Raw genomic sequence first — 23,556 nt, forward strand, 5'->3', positions numbered from 1 at the left:
TACAACCGAATTATAACGAATATGAATTGACATATAAACAAATATAAACGAATATAAACGCATATAAGTGAACGACGACGGGATCAATTTCTAGCGATGCTAATATTAAGTATTGCTTTAATTATTAGTCGTCGACGACGTCATCACATTAGCTTGATGCTTTTTCAGAAGAGAATGCGTGGGCGGCTTCGTTAAATGTCGAGCCAAATTCGACCGCGGTGTTGAATTATAAAGGAACGTCCCGTGAACGGTCTGAAGAGCTTAAACCTAGCGTTAATGCCCACATAGCTTGAATTCCTCCGATTTTTATAATCTAGCTCGTCCATTAAGGGGGCAGTTTCATACTTTTTTTTATATTAATCTCATTTTTTACATTCAAATCCAAATTTTTAAGGAACAATAATGAATCAGATAATAACAAGAATTCTATCCACTTTACGAGGAGTGAAAGAGTCGTATATGCGATACTCGATATTATTAACAATAAATTATTAAGTATGCATTATTCCGTTTCGAGAATGTATCTCGAAACGTGTAATTCGGACACTAGTGCTACGAAATGGAAACTGTCAGCAGCCCCGAGCACATTTATACAAACACCTGGTAGGTACATGGATAATGCGTTATGAATTCAATGACCACATTTCCATGAAATATCTGTCACAGCATTTCGGGGGAGAAACCTGATGCGTGTAACCAATATTTCGCGTATTTTATTTAAATGACATATTTACATCTACATTAGAGTCCGATTATTACGCGCGTGTTTAATAAACAAGAACTCGTCCATTGCAGTGATAGTGATATTAATTTTGAATAGTAATTTAATTATAAAACTCCGTAGATACATTATGCCCTTTTTTCTGTTGATTTTCTTTTTTTTAATAGAGATTCAGATTAAGAAAATCGTCCCCATTAAACGTGCAATATTTAATAAACCCGTGTGTTTCTCAACTTTGCGCGATTTTCAAACTTCTCCTTGGAGCGTACTTTGATACTCTAAACAATAATCCCCGAGACGCTGTAGTCGATGAATCAAGTCGACTTAGAATGTTATCACGGGACGAACGCGGTTCGTTTTGCCTCAATTTGCCTATCACACGCGTCAAATCCTGTGGCATAATAAATATAAGGCATCGTGCGACCCGTCGCTTCTAAATGGATGACCGGTATTCTTGTCCCAAAGGAAACTGGCGTGAAAAGGATACCTCGATCAAGGAAATATTCGAGATTACTTGACGATACTGTCAAGCATAAAGAAGAGAACGTGGCAACGAAAACCTCAGAAAAATTGTTTTCCTTTGAATCAACAAGTCACGTTTTATTTAAAATTCTTTATCCATCTAGTTTTCCTTAACAAGTTGATCAAACAAGGAAATTTACGCCTTAAGAAATCTTTGGAAGTTACGAAACCTATAAACGTTTATGCAATTAATAAATTATAATAGTTGCAAACTTTTAAAGGACTGCTGTTATTATAATTATAATTAGAATCAAAGACAAATCGAATCGTCTCCCCTAGTGGAGGAATACTGTCTTCTCCTCGGGTACAAGAAATGCAGCCATCCTAGTCGCGATACCAATTAATATTTCTATCTTTCGTATACGTATTGATCTTATTTCTTAGATAGTTATATTATATGCAAATTCGTTGAGGGTCGTCCGTGTCTGAATGTCGCAATTAAGCGCAGCCTTGATCGAGAACAATCGCCATCCCTTGTTTCCATCGATGCTTTCGGCCTTCGGTCGACGCGCTTGATGCAATTAGGGGATGAACGCGAGCTGCTTTTCGAGAATTCGCGCGGTCGATTTGCATCGCTCGAATACCAAGTAGCGCAAAGCGTCGTCTATGAGACATTCAGTTGGCTATAAACACAACTTGTCGCGTAACCGAAATTTCATTTGCGCGCTCCGTCGAATTGTAAATTCCGTAAACACAAATGTCTTGAGTAACGCGCTATTATCGATCGTCATGCTTGTGAAAAATGAGCAAAAGTCAAAACTTCAACGAAAGAATTGGAGACAGTGGTGAGAAGGAAATCACTTTCTATCGAGGAGGAGTCTAAGTAATACGCAGTCGGGCAACTTGGCTGGCTAATTTGTACCGTGCACGGTTAATGAACGCGGTAATTAGATCCACGTCGAGTTCATAACTTTCGTGGAGCCCTGAGCTACGATGGGATAATCGAGTGGAATGCTTCGGTAAACGGCTCGTTAGATTATCCAAGTAACATTGCTGTCCTCGGAAAACTAGCCGTGCCTCGTGTATACGGAATGGTGTTACCTGAATTTTGCAATCGAACCGATCAAACAATTTTCAACTAGTAAATGCATGTTTTATACAAAAAGATATTTATAAAAAAGCGATCTGATTGCTGCAGTGGATCCTGTTCCAGAAGGAAAATTAACGAGACGATTTAAACGCAAGTTTAAAGAAGTCGAGAACAACCTGTACTCCCGTCCTTTTAATTATTACTATTAATAAGTTCTAGACCTTCTTCAGGAACTATCCTACAAACTATGATTCACATTTTATTTGAAATAAAATCATTCACGTGGAGGCGATTAAATTATTTCAATTCTAGCTTGCAATTCTGCTAAATTGCAATCACTGGGTCTTAAATTAGTTGATTATTATAATAAATTCCTGAGAAGGATTCATTTTGTAACAGATTAAAACTATTGTAAAAGGATGAGTTGCGACATCTGATGGTGTCTCGCGGAACACATACGAGAAAGCTGGTATCGCAGTCGAGGATTCACAGCAGTTAAAATTCCGTAGCAATTATCCACGTGTCTAATTAATTTTAATTGGCGCGAGCATTAAATATGGGATGGCAAGAGAGCGAGAGACCAATGGAAACGAGCAAGATAATAATGGGCCCAGCCTGCATGCAACCGTGGATGTACATATATATTACGGTGTACGCAGCTTCGTGCCATTCAATCAATTATCGCGTAAATCCTGCGTGCGTGTTATTAACGCGCTTCTGAATAGCGTAACTCGCCTTCTGGACGCTGTTATTATTAGTCTCTTTCAGCGTATAGTAAAATTACGTTAATTCATTCAAGGTTTGGATCTGAAAACACGTGCTGAGCTTGCTAAAACGCCATTCTTGAGATCTTCGTTAGCAGATTAGAGTGATTTCTAAAAAATATTCGTTTTAGCATTAGTGACTACGTTTTTCAATAATTTACCCCAACCACTTGCACCAGTTTGTAAGAATATAAAATTTTCATGTCCTCCACCACTTTCAATTTTGTTTATTCTTCGTGTACATGGAAGGTGTCAAAAGACTTAATCTTGACAAACCAGACTCGTGGATATTGCACAAGTTGGAACTTGACTCTTGACAAACCTTCTTCTTTTGCAGGTGGTAGTGCCGAAGAGGGCGGCCCTCCTGCTTGATCGACTAATGGTCGCGCTGCAGAAGGTTGTCGATAACCAAGACAGAGGAGAACTTGGTAGCGTTAGATCCTTCGGGAGATCTTCGGGACCTCATCTGCCATCCAGCGACTCGCAAATTGTCCCATCGGCAGACGAGGAAACCGTCAAGGTTGCGTCACATTTTATTACCTTTGCGCTATGAGGTCACCTCCGTCTAATGCTTCGTACAGTTAATAAATCAAATTAGTTAAAATGTATCAAATACGTTAAAATGTATTATACTTTAAACAAACATAAATAATTCCAAGCAATTACTTTCTACCTAAGATGAGATATCAAAGCAAAAACAATGAAATCAAAGATGACGAGGGACAAACTAAAGAAATAATTATAACGCGAATAGTTAATATCATTGCAGCTTTGCTACACTTTGGTCACTCTAATCGAATGTATACACATAACAGGTGTAAGCGTAAACATTTGTTTGCTTCAGATGGACCTTCAGCGACGCGGACAATCGAAAGGACGGGTTTACTGGCGTTGCTACTTCAACGCTGTGACGTGCTTCAAGAGAAAGTGATAACGAGCAGGCGTGTAACCAGCCTCAGCCTCGACTTCGAAACCCGACTCGACGACTTCGTATCGCCTCGCCCAGCTCTGCCAGTCGCAACGTGATCGAGAATTCCTCGCGTGCTTTATCCGATCTGAACACAAACAAATAAATCGCGAAGCCAAGACAAACTAGGCCCTAATTCCAACTTGATGATTCTACCTTTCCTTACGAGTCGGGATTACCCACTTGCCCTAACTCCTCTTCGTCTACCTCTCTAACGCTCTTTTCTTCCCTTACAAGCATCGACGACTGGGAGAGCAATGGATATACGAATCACTGTGTCAAATATTTGTTTCCCTGACTTATAAAGCGATCGGCATACCAGTACCCATTAAAAGTGTATACATAATCAAAGCGTATCAAGCAAGACGAAACCTACTATGGTCGTTCAATTTAGTTCTAAATTCAAGCGATCCTTCATCGATAAATACTATCCTTGATCGATTTCCATCCACTGTTTCCTAAATTTCTCACCAACTCGCGTAGAAGGTAATTCGGTCGTACTAAGGGTACGTTCCATGAGACGATAAGTGTATCTAACAACCACGTGAATACATGCAGATGTAACAAAATATCTACCGGTATGATACTTGTATATAAATAGCAAGGAATCATTTTACAATTTAAAAATATAAGTAATCAAGGTTAGATCTACAGAATGAAGTACATTGCGGGTAATTAACTTTAAAATTTTGCTCGCGTGGCAAGCTCTCTTTTCAACTAAATTCATCTCGTGGAAGGTACTACATTATCACGCCCACGAATCGTTGTTTCCGTTACTTCAAGGGTACTGTGTACACATGGATATAATCTCGTGATTGACACGAGATCGAATGTAATCGACGTTCCGTACTTCGTTGCGTTCACGATATCCGATATATCTTTGGTCTTAGTATTATTATATTGAATAAAGTGATGATTCAAATTGCTAGTTGTATACAAATGGCTGCTTTTATTCGATCTTTATTAACACGTTAAATTTCTCGTCAGGTTTATTGAAAATGAGTTTATTCAACATAAATTCTTGAGAACTGTCTGATCAAAGCTGCGACTGTCATATGTAGGGTACAAAAATTCTAGGCTTACTAACACTTTATTTCCATTCATTGAGCCCCATAACAACCCATGATAACCTATAACATTGAGTGACATGGATTCGACGACCAATTGCTATAAATCGTGTAATTAGGTTATAGGTACACAGAGTTTAGAAACGCATATTCTGATGGAACTCACGCGCTAATTTAACATAGCAGTCAACGTATAAATGAAGCCCTATCGAAGGTTTTCACCGCTAAGTGGAGTCGCATGCTTTCATTGCTATGGATAACCTTTCCAGACACAGCACTAATTCGCAGTGCTTGGTATACGGAAACATGTCCACAGCAACAGCTTTCACAGGTACCAAAGGTTCCCCGATGTACTGCTTCGAGGTGGGTCTGGCCAGATCCACCAGGTTTCGCGCTGCAGCTCGAGGATCGCAGGATACATACACCAGTCTCGATAATTTTTTCGCCTTGCGCAGAGTCAACAACGCTCGCTGATCTAGAATAATCGGAATATTATTATTATTATTATTATTATTATTAAAATTTATTGGACTCTCCAGAAATAAAATAAATGGTAAATTCATCATAATGAAAACCAAAAATAACATATTGTATTTTGTCCTTAATTTCTTAAGTCGAGCACAACCCTCTGACTTAAATATTAAATTTTTATTAATTTTATCTTACGAAGTCCGGCTCGCGGAGGGTCCACGACAGCGATAATGTCGGGCTTCGTGGTTCGCTGAATGACCGGTGACAAGATGTCCTCAGCTTTGCCGACGAAAAACTCACAGTTGGTCACGTTATTCGCGACAACATTCTCCCGGGCGTCTTTAATGGCATCCTCCACCATCTCCAGTCCGAACACCTCACCACAGTGCTAAAACAAGAATCAATAACCTCGAACTTTACATATCCAGGTTACTACATCGAATGTACAATTATATTTTATATACCGCTCACAAGGTCAACTGTACCTTTGAAAATACGAGACCAATTGTCCCTGTACCACAGCAAATATCGAGCAATGCAGTGTCCTTTGTGGGTTTTGCTAAATCAATTGCTGCTTTGTACAATACCTCAGCACCCAACGTGTTCACTTGGAAGAACGCTAACGGGGACACTCGAAATTTCATACCTAGTAGTGTCTCTTCTATGTATTTTGTTCCGCTGATGTGATACAAATTGTCTCTGTTCTCCCCGTTGACGCTTTTAAAAAAGAACAAAGAAACTGATAGGACCCAATAAGATTTCTCTAGGAAATCAATTACAATTACTTTTTATTCATCGTTTGAAAATATAAAGATGTTACGCCCGCCGTTGCACCCTTTCCTGTCTCAAAGAAATCTTTGAGCTGGGATCTTAATTCTTCCAACCTCTCCGAGCTCAAATCCTGAGGATGCATTCCCACTATTACCATCAGATTCCCGGAAAGACTAGTTCTGACGGTAACTTGCCTCCAGTACCCGCTATGATCGACTGGTTGGAAAGGATTCAGTTGAGAATTTTCTATAAATTCTTCTAGTACCTAAAATTTACTTAATACAAAAAACGAATTTAGAGGAACGACTAAATTAAAAGAAGTCATTTAGAAAACTCACTTTAGCTACAGTTCTCATTTTCATAGGGATGTGACATAGATCGTCTATCGGCCCCACTGCCGTGGAACCGGCCGCGTAACTGGATAATCTGAATCCTACTGTAACTTTGTCTCCATCATTACTTCTACCTATATTGCATTAATGTTGTGTTTCTTAATGCCAAAGATTCAAATGATTTCACAAAATAAGTATTTAATAGAGAATTACCAACTGTAAATTCACACTTATTCCTGTACTCTGTGATTTTATCTGTGCTAAGCAGAGGAAGTAATTCACAAGGCAATCCCTTATATTTATTTTTCTGGTAGTTTAACCAATCTACAAGGTCATCTCTGCTCGCTATTGACATTTTGTTACAAATATTTTTGAGAATAGACCTCATTTCCTTCTGTTTAAGCTCCAGCTACAAATATATTAAGCGAAAATTAAACATTGCAACATTACATTCTAAACTTGCTAACATACTTATTTGCAAAACTGGTAAATAAATAAACTTAAAAGCATATTATCTCACTTGATTCTCGTATGGTGTATTCCACAGAGGAATAGTAGTTGACTTGACTTTATCTGCTTCAGATATACTTAGATCATTCTCATCCAATTTTAAACGCTTGTTGGTTCTTTCCTCTTGCAGTCTTCGTTTGACAAATGGATCTTTTGCAGGTTTTGCATTCTATTTTACACAGACAAGGAAGACCTATAGTTTTTTGTACATCATAATTAATTACTACGATTTGATAAGAGCTAGAAAAAGAGATGTACCTGAGCTCTGAGCTCACAGTTTTTCCATACAATCCCATTCAATGTTTGTATAGCTTTCTGACGACTCTCTTCGCTGTTAAACGACACGAAAAGCCATCCACTGCCATCTACTGTCACTGGTTTCACCTTGCGTGCTTGCAAATCGAGCTTTTCGTTCAGAAACTTCTTCAATTCAGCTATTCCATAGTATTTTGGCAAACCGCGTACCTCGATTTTATACTTTTCAGACGTGAAATCATCTCTGTCGAGGTACGCGTAAGGATTCTTCTCGGTTACAGTGGTTTCGTTTGTGGTCATTGTTTTCAAATTTTATTACTATAACTACAAATGTAGTTCATCTACCAAACTATGTTAAATATGTACAATGAATGAGAATACTTTAACTAAGGCAAGTGTTCATATATACATCCGTCTATCAAAAACACGTGTTGTCAATTGTATCAGGTTAGGGTCTAACCTCAGTGTTTTTCAAAGTGGAATCAACAAACTCTTAGAAGAAAAAATGTAAACATTAATTTTGTCTGTACTAGAACCATAATTCGATCACTTCTGGAGGAAAATTGTCTAGCGGTTATGATTAGCGTACAAGACGTTGGAAGCCGCAATCACAATGCTCACGCTAGAAGAATGTACTGCTATTTAATGCGCAAACAGGCTGCGCAGTCATCTCCGCACTGTGCTATTATGATAATACTTATTTTGAAAACCAGGAGAAAGAAAATAAAGAAACGAAATCACATAAAACGATCATCTATTTAGGTATCAATGAGAAACCAAACTTTATGAACTTGTTATCGCCGTTTAAAGGTTTATTTTCTTTAAATAGAAATAATCTTTTCGTTAAAGAAATTCTTTAATTATTTCTAAATGTCCATTGCATCTTTTGATGAACTCCACGAAATTCTGAAAGCTTCCATACAGAAGAAGGATACTCATATGAAAATGAGTATTTGAAAGTATACCAATTGACGTCACTGTTAATCTATACAGAGCAAAGACTTTTACCGAAATACGAAACACTTTTGTAAATTAGTTTGTCTGTCCTGTCGAGATGAAACGGCAATATATCAGAATTTAAAAATATTAAATTTCGAAATATCATGCATACCCATTAATTGATGCTGTATAATATTGTAACGTGTGATAATTGAAAATCTTCTCTAACATTGACAGAAACGTAGTTCATACGATTCTAATGCCGTGACTATTTTTTGTATTTGCAATAAAACGATCCTCATCGTGAAAACACTCTTAAAATAAGTATTCAATTTATTCCCGCGCTTTATAGTGTTGATATCATAAGCTGAGATCCTTAGTCCACCGCAGGTAGCGCTGCAGTCGGAAATCCTCGCATCTTACAAGACTGAGCGTAGTTCGTAGTTTTACCCAGTTTTACCGCAACTCGTTGGATGGAAACGTGTTTTGTGAGTTCGCATTTTTTGTTCCGTAATTTGAATCCACGACTACCTTCATATTTACACAACGATTGTCTCCTAATTAAGAAGAATGTCTAGCAAACCCGCGTTCAAAGTTGGTAAGTCATATATTAAGAAAAGAATTTTGGACTAATATTCATCAGACACGTGATTGCTGTTTTGGAACAGAATTAGTAACCTCTTTTCGCGATATTTAAAGCACAATATTGCTTGAAGTACTCAAAGCTATCGAGTTACAAAAATTTGATAAAACGTCGTTAGGAAAAGGTACCTCTAAATGCGGATTTAATCTGAAAAAGATTAAAGATGTAATTTTTATCTGTAGAAACAATGTACTGTCGGCACACTGTTTAACCTACGCGGCATACGTCTGTTAGATTAATTGGCCTTCTTCGTTGCATATTCGTACTTCCAAGAATAAAACTGATAAGAGGAGGGAATATAAATAAATCTCCTGTTACATAGAGTACTGGAGCAACGTGATGTTTGAAAATTATGTCGTAATACATCGACGACTCCGTTTTATGCAAACTACTGGAAGTCAATTTTAATCCTACAATTATAGTCTCGTAATCACTGTCGCAATAAATCAATACATAAATTGTTAAACGGGAAAATCTAGTTCAACGTGGGTGGCATACTTTGTGTTCGATTACTCTAATATTTATAGATACGCGAAGATACCGGTACGATACGTAACAAAGTTGAAAAGAGAAATTTGAACAATTGCAGTCGAAATTACAACGATTATTGTGAAATTTAATAATGTATTGAAATTTTCTTCATCGCAGCCGACTTGTCTCTGGCGGAATGGGGCCGAAAAGAAATTACCATGGCGGAAAACGAAATGCCAGGGTTGATGGCCGTCAGGAAAAAATACGGTCCTGAAAAAATTTTAAAAGGTGCACGAATCGCCGGTTGTCTGCACATGACAGTACAAACCGCGGTTCTCATTGAAACTCTTGTCGAACTTGGAGCCGAGGTAAGTTGTAACGTTTTCATTTCGCAATTGTTTTTACAACTCTCATGGCTCCAAAATGGAGTTGATTAGCAGGGAACGATCTAGATAACACTAATATAAAACCATTTAGTTACTAATCGAATTTATATCTCTTCAATGTTCAATAGCTCTATATATTTTTTTTTTATTTGGAAATAGTAATTTTTTAGATATGCTTCCTGTTATTTATGAATTGTATTCTACTTCAAATCGTATTGCATCATAGGAAAAGTCAGTTACGCTGACGAAGAACGAACTTTACGTTAAAGAAGAATGACGCGTTTACATACGTATGCAAACTTATCTCTTGGATCATGACCTCGCATTTCTCACGAGATTCATCTACATCTATATCAGACATTGAATAGCTTTCAAATCTCTTCAAAATACAGATAAAAATTACATCAGAAAAGACGAAATCCACAATGCTGATCGCCACTGTAACAGAACTTATAGCATTTGAAACTAGGAAAAGAATATGCTCAGATTGAACTACAATGATACTTAGACCTGTTATTCACACTGCTTTGCATTCATATTAAATGCATTTCTTATCATTGGCATTGAATAGCATTCTTATCATTGAGTAATAATCTCTTACCATTTATCATTATAATTCCAAAAAATTGTAATAGAGAATATTTTGGTCTTTAAAATATTCAATGAAATAAACCCACACTTCTGTGAACAATTTTGATTACCGTGATTTTAGACAATTTGGTCCTAGAATCATTATTAAAATTTCGATTATAAAGATATTTATGTTTGAATCAAACATTTCAACGTTTTCACGTATACATATATCACTATAATCACTTTATTCTAATACTACATGCTGCTTTAAAAGGATACAGTATCGTTTTCTTGTATTATCAAGTGTAAAAGAAATACATTATTTCATTTAAAAAATGTTTACTTTCTTACAAGAATTCTTTCTGTACCACGCAACTTCTCTTCAACATATCTTTCGATATCCAGACAAACATTTGTTCATCTAATACTCACACTCTAAAAGCTATTCACTATAAAATAATTCTTCAGTGATTGGCATCGACGCTATTTATTTGCTAGGTTCAATGGTCATCGTGTAATATATTCAGTACACAAGATCATGCGGCTGCAGCTATTGCAAAAACGGGGGTTCCTGTATATGCATGGAAGGGTGAAACAGATGAGGAGTACATCTGGTGCATAGAGCAAACCCTTGTCTTCAGAGATGGCAAACCTTTGAATCTCATTCTTGATGATGGTGGTGACCTGACTAACTTAGTTCACACCAAGTTTCCAGAATATTTAAAGGAATGTCGTGGCATTTCCGAGGAGACCACCACGGGAGTGCATAATCTCTATCGCATGATGAAAGAGGGAAAACTCAAAGTCCCTGTGATCAACGTCAATGATTCAGTAACGAAGGTCCGTTGCGTTTATGAAATTGGTTCCTTGTTTCAAGAAATGAGAAAATGCTTTGATCTAGAATTAGAAATTTATAGGTTGCTGCAGGGATTTTTGTGAGGTTTTATATACAATATTTCACTATTCAATGTCCTGTATTTGATTCAGTAAATGTGAAGAGGTCTGTAGGAAGATGAGATTGAGAAACACCGACACAGATTATCAGCTATTTAGAAGTTTACAAGAATCCCTGCAACCACCTCGTTTCAACTTCCTCTATTCCCTAATCGCGGCTGAGTTAAGGATTTTAAATGAAGCGAGATTGTCTTTTATTGAGCAGAGTAAGTTCGACAATCTGTATGGATGCAGAGAATCGTTAATCGATGGTATTAAACGAGCAACGGACGTTATGATTGCTGGCAAAGTCTGCGTGGTCGCTGGTTACGGAGATGTTGGTAAAGGTTGTGCGCAGAGTCTCAGAGCACTGGGTGGTCGTGTTCTAATCACAGAAATTGATCCCATTAATGCGCTGCAAGCAGCTATGGAGGGATACGAGGTGATTACTGAAACATAAAAGTGGAATGACAACATTTTAGAACCCATCAACGAAGGTTGATGAACTTGTATATGTACTTCCTAGGTAACCACAATGGAAGAAGCATCGACCAAAGGACAGATATATGTCACAACTACTGGATGCAAAGACATTATATTAGGCCATCATTTTGTGAATATGCCAGAGGATGCTATTGTTTGCAATATCGGTCACTTCGACTGTGAGTTAGACGTCAATTGGCTTGAGAAGAATGCAGTTGAAAAAGTCAACATTAAGCCCCAAGTAGATAGATATCAGTTGAAGAATGGCAGGTGGGCAGCTATATGTATAATTAAAACTTGCATTACTTACAGAAAATATATTTCGAAAGAAAGAAATCGGAAAGAATCGATTAAAATTAATTTAGCATCTTACCTTTAGTTAAGTTCAGATGCTGTAAATCGAAGATGAACAGGTTTTTTAACGTTTTCGGTCCTCCCATTTCAGACACATCATACTCCTCGCAGAGGGTCGTTTAGTTAATCTTGGATGCGCGACGGGACACTCAAGTTTTGTAATGAGCAATTCTTTCACGAATCAAGTGTTGGCACAAATAGAATTGTGGACAAAGTCAGAATCCTATCCGATCGGCGTTCATATGTTGCCGAAGAAGTTGGATGAAGAGGTTGCAGCATTACATTTGAATCATCTTGGCGTCAAGCTAACTAAACTATCAGAAGAACAGGCCAAATACCTCGGTGTACCTGTGGAAGGACCTTACAAGGCTGATCATTATCGATATTAAACATTGTCAAATGTCCAAAGGCTTTTTATGTACTTCTATAAAAACGCAACGATAGTGATTCAAATTAAATTCTACAAAAAAAAAAAACACTTAAAATACAATGATAAACAGTGGTCGAACACGCAACTTCATTTATTTATATTTTAATACAACGGACTAAAATTTTTTTATATATTTTTTTTGTTAATAAATAAACGGAATTGCTTGTTAGACCACTATTCGGCGTTTTACTCGTAAATTGTCATTTTTGATTTTCCGGTCGATTCATTTGTTAACTTTATTCTGAACATCGAAAGTTTTCTGTACATACGTCCGGTAGTTATGTAATTAACATTTTCAAATAAATTCAATTTATTCACGAGCACAGTGTATTCAAATGGCAGAGAAAATCAGAGGCCTGAACTCCGTTAGAAAAACTGAAAACTTTACCCCATTGAAAGTTAGTCCTTTAATAAAGGTAATAAGTACGTCGTAAAAAATACAGAGATCTCTTATTATACACAGAACAATTTGACTTTAGTTAATCAGATGGTCTCGTTTAATTGTTGGTGTGATAACACTAGTTATTCCTACCAGTGACAATAAAGATATAAAGATGTAAGTGAAATGGTGCTTCGAAAATATGAAACTTGTTAAAGAAAAACGTATTTATTATTTTGTCATAACATTAATTATAAATATATATATATATATATATATTGTCACTAGTATGTACAAACTCTTTTATTTTATTTACACTTTTAAAAGGGCAGAACTTTCCTGCAGACAGTAACATCCACATCCTGTCGGACATAGAATTTCATTTGTGAACCATGTCGCTAAGTGCTGTGTGTGTCCTCCGTGGCCACAAAATATACAAAAGTTACTTGGACCTGAATATACCAGAAAAACATAATTAAGAAAATTAAAAATGTGTAATTAATATTCAACGCACCTCTCACAGAGATATGACAAATAACACATTCCAAGGCCAGTCGTTTGCAACTGATACATTGAGGACCTCTGCTAACTTTGCTACATATTTGGCATTCGCTTTGGAACTCAACGCCTTTGTGGGTATCCAGAGGTGTTACGCTAACGTGTTTTAATACTTGTGCACGAGCATCCAACAAACGCCACCTGTGCAATACTTCAGCGTATGCCTTTTTGTATCCATCGTAAAGCGTAGTGTATTTTTCATCGAGTAATCTACGAAATAATTAACATACAAGCAATGTAAGTTGATTCTAGCTAACCATTAAGTATATATCTAATGTATATATATACCTAATATTTGTTACGGAATCACCGAATGAGTCTTGAATAAGTTTCAAATCGTCGAGCGAATCAGACCAAGAATTAGATCGATGTTGTTTCAAGTTTGGAAAGTTCCATCCTTCTAACGTGGTATCAGCTAGGTGAATCGTATGGTAAGGTGAACCACCTGGCTAGAAGGACACATTGGACAACATAAATCACTGTTCGACTTATACACAGTCAATCGGCGATATAAATACGATATACATAATAAACAAATAAAACGGCATTATGTCTGTGATCACTTCTTGCACAAAGAAATTTGTCTTCTGTGCAAAACTCGAGGCATTATCACAACAAACAGTACATCACATATATTGATCAATCACAACAAATACTTCGTACAATTTGTCATGGTTATCGGTCGTAATACAAGACAATTATTAAAATATGAAATTCAATGTTTGGCATTTTAAAACCAAGCACAGCCAAACCTGCATGCTTTGTGACATCACGACACATCCACTCCGATGCTGTAAGGCAGTGACAAATATCGCCGTGACAGAGGACCCTAAGGACCAGTATCTTAAAACACGCATAATCTTACAAATTTCAAAAACCATGCCTTACCTTCAACCACCATTTTCCTGTAGAAAGCCTCTATAACAAAGATAACATTTATGTCAATCATCTGATAGTTCGTGAAAAATATTGTAAAATACTGAAACAAAACTACAAACATGTAGTACGACGTTATAGTATAACTTATCTAAATTTCGTTTTGGTATTTTCTGCAGTGGAACGCATACTGTACCGTCGTATTACAGATTACATTTACATTCCCAAACTTTGCTCATGCACCAGAAACAAGAGATTTGTACTAAGGCCGTTCATTCACCTAAGCGACACTAATGTATAGCATTGGAGAATTTATCAGTTATATACATAGTTATGAAAACTAGACATTAAATGAATTCATTAACACCTCAGTACTATACATTGTATTCATACTTTGTCCATCGCGTCGCTTAGACGAGAAAACTGTCTAAATGTGAAAAATGTGATATACTGCATTTTGGAAATGCCAATATTGAATCATGGTATAATACATGATCGAGTAATCACACTCTCCGCAACAAAATTTAGGACACTTTCAATCGCCTGGAAAAAATAAAATTTCCAAGCTTTGCAATTTTATGAAAAATAACTATACAACGATTTGCTTTCTTTTTTCATTTTTTAAATCGCTGTATGAATATTTTTCACGATATTACAAGACTTCGAAATTTTATGTTTTCCAGGCTATTTAAAGAATTTCTTTAATTTTGTTACAGAGTGTATTTGAAGAGCATCATGGATGCATTCATGAACAGAAGACAAGATCAAGACATGACGCATTAGTCGTCAATGATGCTATAAAAACGGTGCACGTGTCAGGCCATGCTAAAAACTTTACTTAACTTACAAACAAATGCAACATACTTACACTAACGTTAATAGACTTGCTATTTAGCCGTGTTTGGGCAACATCTAAAGTTTCCGAACGATAACTAAACGCACAGCTCAGCATGCCTGCCATCTGAATGTCCGACTGATTTGCATAATGTTGTATTCTAAACGAGAAAGCTTTTTATTAAAAACTCATTTTAATCAGGTCAAGTATTATATAAGGTTATCCGAAGATAAATGAATTTTAATCATTTCATACAAGCAAGGTATTACTTCAATTATTACTGCACTTATGACTTACAACGAATGGATTAAATTTTGACCGAAAGGATGTAATGGCCACGGGGCATCAATATCAGGGGATTGGCAAGTATTTTGCCCAACATTGGAAACCGGTTGTGATATCACAAGTGCGGCCAAGCACCATGCCTGAACTAGATCAGGACGTTCCAACTGTGCAGCAACGTTTGCATTATATTGGCACATTGCTGGAATATCAGTGATGTTGATGCTGAAGATCAAACAAATAAGGTTAGTTCTACACTGATATCGGTGAACAAGCTGATGTTATCGAATTATCCGTTGTACTTACACGTATTTCTCAGCAAGCTCTTTATTGACGAAAAATAAAGAAGATGCATCGTACGTAATTACCATAAAATGATAATTTTTAAAACACGATCTGTGAGACATTCTGTTGGTATTGTGCAATCCGCGATTCATTTTCTGTTAAAGCCAGAGTGGTTAGCTCGTAGATAATTATTAACAACATTGATAGATACTGTGTATTATAACTACTGCGAGAAGATGTTCGCTTACACGATCTTGAAAGTAAAAGGAACTAATTGAAATGTTATCGTTCGATTGTACATAGGAATTTGGATACATGTGCATAAAATGTTCTCCATTGCCAATTCCATTTCCCAACGCGGAGAGTGCTCTAGGTGTTGTACTCTCGGGTTTCATCGACGACTTTCTGGTGTATGAGGCACGACCAAAACATACAAGAATACCTATTGAAACACTGAATTGAGTCCTGGCACACATGTTTCGATGACACTAATTATTTACATACCCACGCAACAAAACTTTGCTCCAGATGTCCGAGGGAACGGTATATAGGCATCTTGATAATTTGTACATATGTTAGAGGAACTCAAAAAACTGGCATTGTCTTGAATGTCGTATCCTAAATGACTACTCTCACTCTCATCTTTTTTACATGTCTACAAAACAAGGAACAGAAAAGTATTAACATTCTACGATACGCGTAAATACAATCTGAGAAATAAATATTTTTTTTACTTGCTCTAAAGTTGCAATTAATTGTCGCAGACAAGGTTCTAAACACGATCGATTCTTTTTAACGCGTTGCTGTGCAGTTTGTTTCAAAACTTTCAACAGCTTTCCCATTGTTGTATTGTCGATTGTCGTTCCAGGACAGAATTGGAATGTAGGTTGCGCGCTGTACGGATAATTTGCAGGAAAATTTACTTTCAATATTACATTATAAATTTTATTGGAAGCTGTTACGGTGCAACTACGTTCCACCGCATCCATGGTGTTAACCTAAAATGGCAAAAAGAAATTTACCTTGACGCATTACTACGTTGTGCATATATATGTACCTCGATATTTGGTATGTTCATGTTTATTAAAGAAAATTCTTGTTGTAAAGTCTTTGGTTGCGTAGGGGACGATATTTCTTTATTATTCTCAATGAATGTATCTGTTTCAGGATTTAATGTAGGTTCGTCCACTTTTGTCGTTATACAGTTCATTTCACGATCGTTCTGAGCATCGTTAAGTTGTATTTGAACAGACTGTAGTGTTCCTGTATTAATAATAAATGTATTAATATAATGAGATCAAAAGACTGCTTATACTTTTCCGCAGAAAGTATGTACTTAGATTATTATCCTCGGAATATTGTGTGTAAATAGATGTACCGTCGTCTATGCCATATCCACACAACTAGAAAAGCATTACACATTTTATTTTTATACAAATAAGAAACGTAGCTTACTACATAGTATAAAAATATATATACCTTCTTTAGAAAAGGATCAATTTTATAGATTCTTAAACACTGATCTTTTGACCAAGTAATCAATTCATAGTCGCTATTCTCTGTAAATAATGAATATATTTCGTAATTTCATCTATTTCGTATGAAACTTTAATTAGATGCGACGTACCTGATTTTTTGTGCCTCCATTGGAACTCGAGAACAACATCAGTGTGTCCTACAAAGGTGTATATAGGCGCACTAAGATTTGTCGTATTCCATAGTAATAAACTATTTTCGCCTCGACGTAATTGAGGTACCACTATCGTTACCAATCCTTCTCCAAACGGCTGTGAATGATTCAGGTCATTTTACACACAAAAACAAATCCTAATTTCATTAAATATAATATTATGTTCACCGTATATCTAGCTCTCCAAACTGGTGAATTTGTCGTCACGATACTTTCAGCTCTACGCGGGCAACTAATATCGAAAATTTTTACTGTACAATCTTGACTAGAAGTCGCTAGTTGATTTTGTTGGAATGGGCACCAATCTAAGCCATGTATCTAAAATAACGATAGTATTTATAAGTTTCTCATAAAACGTATAAATAACTATTAAAGTAACTAACTAGTGAAATTATTTTCCAAAATCAAATAGGAACATGTACTTTTGTTAAATGAGCAGCTATGTACTGCACAGGGCTATTTCCTTTTCTTTGATCCCATATTTTAATGTCACCATCATGTGCTGTGGCTAGCATGTTGGAAGATAAACTATTCCATCGTACTTGAGAAGAACCAGCTATAAATTCAATTATGCATACACTTAACAAATTGATAAACTTATATCTCATAGAGAAAGCTGAACTCACCAACTGCAGACAAAGATAAAGTAGGCTTTCTTTGATCTCTTATGTCCCAAATATGTATAAATGTATCAATACTACAAGAAGCAATGATATCTGGTTCTTTGGGATGCCAATTTAAGTCACTCACTACTCGTGTATGTGCTTTAAGACTGTTTGTTGTTTGTAATTCATAGCTTCCACCTCCAGTGAGAGATAATATTTCAATACGTGTATTGCTCTAGGATTAAAAATTAATTACATATATACAAAATATAATACAAACAAATATCATTCAATGACTGACCGATACAGCACATAAATGAGAATTCAAACTGGTGGGATTCCATTCTGTAGAGCCAATTTCGTATTTGCTTTGTCGTTGGAACTTCTTTAAAGTATCAGCACCTTCATCCAGATGCTTCACTGCGAAACATCTACGTCTAAGGGTGAAATAAACATATTAAACTGTTACAGCTTATTTAAGTGTACATGAGAAGGACAATGTTGATATTTTCGTTAAGCAAAAGTACAGAATGTTTATTTAGAAATCAGCATCAGAATGCTCAAAACAGAAAATTTATAAACTGAAAAAAAAGAAGCGTTATAGTAAACAGAGTGTTCATCGATACTTGCCCGGCAAGTAATACGTAGTTGCCAGTCGAATCCACGGCCATGCTATTAGCCTGAAAGTGATAAAAACAATTTAACAATCAAAAATATTCGAGTGTTACAAAGTCTGAAATTAAAGTGTATGTTTTTTCGTGATATTTAACGTACGAACGTAGTCTTGTGTCACGAGACAACGTACCTGTAAATCACGGTGTTCCGTAACCACATAGTCGCTGCCCCAACGTTTTGACATTTTACCAATAAATTTGAATTTCTGTCACCATCCTGCAAGGTTAGAATCAAAACAGGGGAGCCAAGCGCTAATGCGGGGAAGTGGAACCACATTTTTAGTTGGAGACATAAATCCACGCGGCGTTAGTAGGCATCACACACACATATCGCACATATCTAGCTTATCGGTGAGTACCACCAACACTGGTATAAAAGTAAACACTGTACTGACTCTCTTCTGTGGTTTACAAATTTTTTACACGAAACATCAAGAAAATTGAAATATGCAAGAGGAATATCTTAGAACAGAAAGGAAATCCAATATAAAGCTACTCAATCACGTATTTCAAATTTCAATCTCCAATTACTCGCAGTCTGAACTTACAGATTGTAGTGTCATAAAACAAAGTTTTCCCATTATATCTTAATATACAGGGTGTCCCAAAAGTCGGGGAGGAGCCGGAAATGGGGGGTAGCTGAGACGATTCTGAACAACAATTTCCTTTGCAAAAATGTCCGATGGGGCTTCGTTAAGGAGATATTAAGCGAAAACCCTGACCAATCAGAGCGCGTGTATACCGCTGGAGCGGCCGTGGTAGCGAAGGTTACGCGCTAGGCGGTAGCGTCAATGTCCTTTGATGCACGTCGAGTCACTTGTTCGCGTACAAGCGCGGCCGCCAGCGCGTAGCCTTCGCTACCGCGGCCGCTCCAACGGTCTACGCGCGCTCTGATTGGTCGGGGTTTTCTCTTAATATCTCCTTAACGAAGCCCCATCCGACATTTTTGCAAAGGAAATTGTTGTTCAGAATGGTCTCAACTACCCCCCATTTCCGGCTCCTCCCCGACTTTTGGGACACTTTGTATATAATAAGACCGAGTCGTTCTCGGCGTCGTTCTTCTGCGCATTGGGTTTTGGATGCTTGGCCAATGAAATTTCAGCATTCAAAAGTTCCAAAGAAACGTTAAACGTGATTGGTTGTCACTTTTCAGTATCATGCGCGGTCTTTTTGAACGGAAATTGAAATTTACACTGAATTGTTGCACTGGATTTTTAATTAGGGATTCGTATTACTTGGTGCAAGCGATTTGTTCTTTTTATACTTAATAGATTAGTGTTTCGAATAATGATGCACCTCGCGATTTCCTTTAATTAGTATTTTTCGCGTTTTCTTTCAGGGGAGTGTTGCGAACAACTATGATTCGCGTTTGATATTAGTGTTGCGTCTGATACATCGCGTCCGTTTTGAAGTAACTTTCTATTTTTAGTTAGGGCAAGAACAAAAAAAGAAGACCTTCTACGGATTTTTGTTTATATTTTTGGAAAATAGAGAATAATACACGTTTCTTGTGTTGCAGATGACTGAACCAAACCATTGGATAATTTATCGCAACAAAAGAACAACGAAGATCACGTTCGACCATCCCCAATATCCATGTTCACACGCATGGTTAGATACAAGCAAGCCATCCATCGCGACAGTTATGTAATGACTGAAAAAACGAAGGAAAACATAATTATTCGCATTTTGAGAAACCACTGTATGAAACAAATCGCGAAAGAGTAAAGAAGATATGGCTGATCAGGCGGAAGAAGGAGATACGCTGAGAGCCAAATTGAATCTGACATTGAGGTTCACGAGGATGTACTGGAAAATATTATTTGCCATAATATGGGCACTATTTCTGCTGCCGTTCATGTTGGCTAACAATATTCCGGTACCTAGTTAATAATCAAGCGACGAACATCCACGGATTATAAATTATGAAAACATTTACTCGTTAGGAAGTCAGATGCGCGTACACGGTGCTACTGATGGCTGGCTATTGGATCATGGAGTGTTTCCCTCTGGCCGTCACCTCGCTGTTACCACTGGTGTTGTTTCCAGTGTTAGGGGTATTAAGCACGGCGGAGACTTGCAGTTGTTACATGAACGATACCATAATGGTTTTCATTGGAGGTCTCATCCTCGCGATCGCCATCGAGCACTGCAACTTGCATTTGCGAATCGCTCTGGGTGTAATGAAAACAGTTGGCTGCACGCATGCGAAATTACTCGGCGGTTTGTGTGTCGTAACCACTTTTATATCCATGTGGGTTTCGAACACAGCAGCCACGGCCATGATGGTGCCAATTATATTTGCGGTTCTCCAAGAACTAGAACAGGTTCGTTATTACGATCGTTACCATGGTAAACTAATTTAAACTTTTGAATCAGGGATGACCACCACGATTGCTTCGAACCATGACGAGCACGTGAACTAATGGCACCATTGGTTCCAGTGCTCGTCGTGCGCTGTAACAATCGTAAGACACAGACACTAAACTAACGACAAATCTTGCAAGATCAACTTTTCTAATCGATTCGTCCCCTGCGCTATCCGCGTATAGGCTGGCCTCTGTAAAATTTTCGACCAGATGCCAATAGACCCGAACCAACCGGACCGAGAGCCGTAAGTAGAGAAACGAACTGATATAGAGAGGCATAACCAACGAAATGAGAAAAAGTAAAGACTATCCAAGATTTATCATCAGTTCCACTTTCCCTCCGTCCTTATTGCGACGAATCGCAGAGAATTGAAGCCGACAAACGTGACGAAGGCCTACATGATGGCAGCAGCGTATTGCTCGACGTTTGGCGGCACAGGAACGCTCGTGGGCACCGGCACCAACCTTACGTTTAAGGGGATATACGAAAGCACTTTTCCTCTCGCCGAGGGCATCAATTTCACGCAGTGGATGATCGCCAACATCCCTCAAATGGCCATCAACTCGTTTTTAACCTGGCTTTATCTTCGCATAGTCTTCATGGGGTATCTCAGACCGAATAGCAAGGATGCAGAACTGGCAACTATCGGCGAAGAAGGAGAAGCGATTACGAATCGGGTAACAAACAGTGTGTACGCAGTAATCCTTGGTTACATGAATTCCAAATGGATCTGCTCGATATACATAGTTTATTTTATTATTATTCTTTGTCATGGATAATTATACATATTTAGTACAACTAACATTCATAATCATCATAAAAGGCTATTATTCGTTACCAGTCGGTAAACCTTGATACAGTCGATTAGTAGTCGATTGTTTGAGAATAAACAATGCCCAATTTCGTCTAGCTGGGGGAAAATTGTTTCATATAACCGGGGAATAATGCATCTTAATGTATCTCCTGTTTTTTCGTTATATCACCTAACATAATAATTCACTCTTACTATGTGTTTCAGGTGATAATAGCGAGATACAAGGACTTGGGTAATATTACGTTTCACGAAACAGGAGTCGCCACCCTTTTCGTAATCTGTATATTTCTGTGGTTGTTCCGAAAACCAGGCTTCGTGCGTGGATGGTCCGAAGCGATAACGGATATGTTAAATATCTTTTTATGAGTTATTTTGAACTTTGATTTTTCAACCTCATCACGCTTCTTCATAATTTTATGTATAATTTTTTCTATTTTATTTCTATTTATTTTCTTAATATATATTATATTTTATTTTATTTCTATTTTCTATTTTTAATCAATTCTATTTTAACTCAACAGTTACACGGTACTCATTAACTAATTATCGCAAATCTATTTAAAGAGATATCCGGGATTCCACGCCTGTTATATTCGTCTCCATCCTCATGTTCTTCATCCCGAAAGATCCGAGTTTTATCTATAGCTTCAGTCGAGATCGTAAGTACAGGGAATTGACACGTTTTTCAATTAAGATTGGCGTCCCACTTCTGCAAAACCGTATACAGTCAGTTTCATATGTCCATCCGCCTGATTGCTCATCCGTCCATTTGTTTTCGTAGCCGAAAAGAGACCCAAAGAAATATCAGAAGGATTGATCACATGGAACGTGATCCAGTCAAAAATGCCTTGGAGTCTGATGTTCCTGTTAGGCGGTGGTTTCGCGATATCCAGAGGCAGCATCGCTTCTTGTCTGGCCAAAAGAATTGGAGGAGCTTTGGTACCACTACGATACCTACCCTCTGAACTGATCCTCTTTTTTGTTTCCCTGTTTATTGGCACTATCACGGAGTTTACTTCCAACGTCGGTATCGCGAACATAACTTTACCCGTTATCGCTCAAATGGTACGCCATGGTTTCAGAGACAACCAGCGCGGATTTAATCATCGTTTACTAAATGAACGAGTCTTTCACTTCATTTTTTGCAGTGTGTAGCAATGGAGATACATCCTTTATATTTGATGTTACCAGCAACCATAATGTGTTCGTATTCCTTTCGATTACCGGTGGGTACACCACCGAACGCGATCGTATCGGCTGTCGGTCGGATTCCAACTAAGTGGTTAATGATAGGAGGATGTGGGCCTGCCACTTACGCGCTTATAGTGCAATGTGTTTGTTTCCTTGTTTGGGGCAGTTACATTTACAATATCGGGGAATTTCCAGCGTGGGCCTCGAACATTCAACAGAATAATACGGATGACAAATGCAAATGATTCACACAGTATATTATTCAAGTATTCTTCTTACGTTTGTTTCTTTACTTATTATTCAACTTATTCGAAATAAAAAAATGTCGAAACGTAATTTCTCGTCCGTCTCAGAAATTGTAACTCTATACAAAGT

At 37.3% G+C, this 23,556-nt stretch overlaps 5 protein-coding genes across 8 annotated transcripts in view; 3 read left to right on the forward strand and 2 right to left on the reverse strand.

Annotated features, from left to right (window-relative positions):
* The window catches only part of LOC128877858 (uncharacterized), a 25,613-nt gene extending 20,819 nt beyond the window's left edge, over window positions 1-4,794 (forward strand). Inside the window, exons 2-3 of the mRNA XM_054125459.1 lie at window positions 3,375-3,557; window positions 3,882-4,794. Of these exons, the coding sequence (XP_053981434.1) occupies window positions 3,375-3,557; window positions 3,882-3,968 (270 nt within the window). The 3' untranslated portion in view covers window positions 3,969-4,794. The remainder of the gene's footprint in view (window positions 1-3,374; window positions 3,558-3,881) is intronic.
* A 139-nt stretch (window positions 4,795-4,933) lies between these two features.
* LOC128877855 (tRNA (uracil-5-)-methyltransferase homolog A-like) lies at window positions 4,934-8,525 on the reverse strand. Of its 2 annotated transcripts, XR_008457311.1 has the most exons (9): window positions 7,414-8,525; window positions 7,166-7,324; window positions 6,859-7,054; window positions 6,652-6,779; window positions 6,328-6,578; window positions 6,028-6,259; window positions 5,738-5,930; window positions 5,238-5,546; window positions 4,934-5,134 (listed from the first exon to the last, which is right to left on the reverse strand). XR_008457311.1 is itself a non-coding variant. In XM_054125456.1 (8 exons), the coding sequence occupies exons 1-8, from the start codon at window positions 7,708-7,710 to the stop codon at window positions 5,296-5,298; spliced, it is 1,707 nt and encodes a 568-aa protein (XP_053981431.1). In that variant the 5' UTR covers window positions 7,711-8,523; the 3' UTR covers window positions 4,934-5,295. The 2 variants fall into 2 exon arrangements, 1 of the variants encoding a protein (XP_053981431.1); XM_054125456.1 differs by having other exon boundaries at window positions 4,934-5,546; window positions 7,414-8,523.
* A 258-nt stretch (window positions 8,526-8,783) lies between these two features.
* LOC128877856 (adenosylhomocysteinase) lies at window positions 8,784-12,942 on the forward strand. Its single transcript, XM_054125457.1, has 6 exons — window positions 8,784-8,947; window positions 9,641-9,831; window positions 10,921-11,262; window positions 11,582-11,797; window positions 11,882-12,108; window positions 12,284-12,942. The coding sequence occupies exons 1-6, from the start codon at window positions 8,920-8,922 to the stop codon at window positions 12,579-12,581; spliced, it is 1,302 nt and encodes a 433-aa protein (XP_053981432.1). The 5' UTR covers window positions 8,784-8,919; the 3' UTR covers window positions 12,582-12,942.
* Window positions 12,943-13,089: 147 nt separating this feature from the next.
* On the reverse strand, window positions 13,090-19,078 carry LOC128877853 (GATOR complex protein WDR59). Of its 2 annotated transcripts, XM_054125451.1 has the most exons (20): window positions 18,938-19,078; window positions 18,763-18,812; window positions 18,434-18,569; window positions 18,154-18,367; window positions 17,950-18,083; window positions 17,696-17,845; window positions 17,465-17,624; window positions 17,317-17,396; window positions 17,174-17,240; window positions 16,895-17,100; window positions 16,572-16,835; window positions 16,342-16,492; window positions 16,086-16,279; window positions 15,859-15,992; window positions 15,568-15,777; window positions 15,304-15,430; window positions 14,448-14,477; window positions 13,848-14,008; window positions 13,516-13,769; window positions 13,090-13,453 (listed from the first exon to the last, which is right to left on the reverse strand). In XM_054125451.1, exons 1-20 carry the CDS (start codon window positions 18,989-18,991, stop codon window positions 13,314-13,316), a joined length of 2,916 nt encoding a protein of 971 aa, XP_053981426.1. In that variant the 5' UTR covers window positions 18,992-19,078; the 3' UTR covers window positions 13,090-13,313. The 2 variants fall into 2 exon arrangements, with proteins under 2 accessions (XP_053981426.1, XP_053981427.1); XM_054125452.1 differs by lacking the exon at window positions 14,448-14,477.
* Window positions 15,671-23,433, forward strand: LOC128877854 (protein I'm not dead yet). Of its 2 annotated transcripts, none has more exons than XM_054125455.1 (10): window positions 15,671-15,797; window positions 19,036-19,157; window positions 20,326-20,685; window positions 20,753-21,133; window positions 21,359-21,420; window positions 21,541-21,853; window positions 22,195-22,337; window positions 22,555-22,649; window positions 22,772-23,055; window positions 23,139-23,433. In XM_054125455.1, the coding sequence occupies exons 3-10, from the start codon at window positions 20,542-20,544 to the stop codon at window positions 23,424-23,426; spliced, it is 1,710 nt and encodes a 569-aa protein (XP_053981430.1). In that variant the 5' UTR covers window positions 15,671-15,797; window positions 19,036-19,157; window positions 20,326-20,541; the 3' UTR covers window positions 23,427-23,433. The 2 variants fall into 2 exon arrangements, with proteins under 2 accessions (XP_053981430.1, XP_053981429.1); XM_054125454.1 differs by having other exon boundaries at window positions 15,676-15,797; window positions 19,031-19,157.
* The last annotated feature ends 123 nt before the right edge of the window (window positions 23,434-23,556 follow it).

This window comes from Hylaeus volcanicus, chromosome 6 (genome assembly GCF_026283585.1).
Source record: "Hylaeus volcanicus isolate JK05 chromosome 6, UHH_iyHylVolc1.0_haploid, whole genome shotgun sequence".
Lineage (NCBI taxonomy): Eukaryota > Metazoa > Arthropoda > Insecta > Hymenoptera > Colletidae > Hylaeus > Hylaeus volcanicus.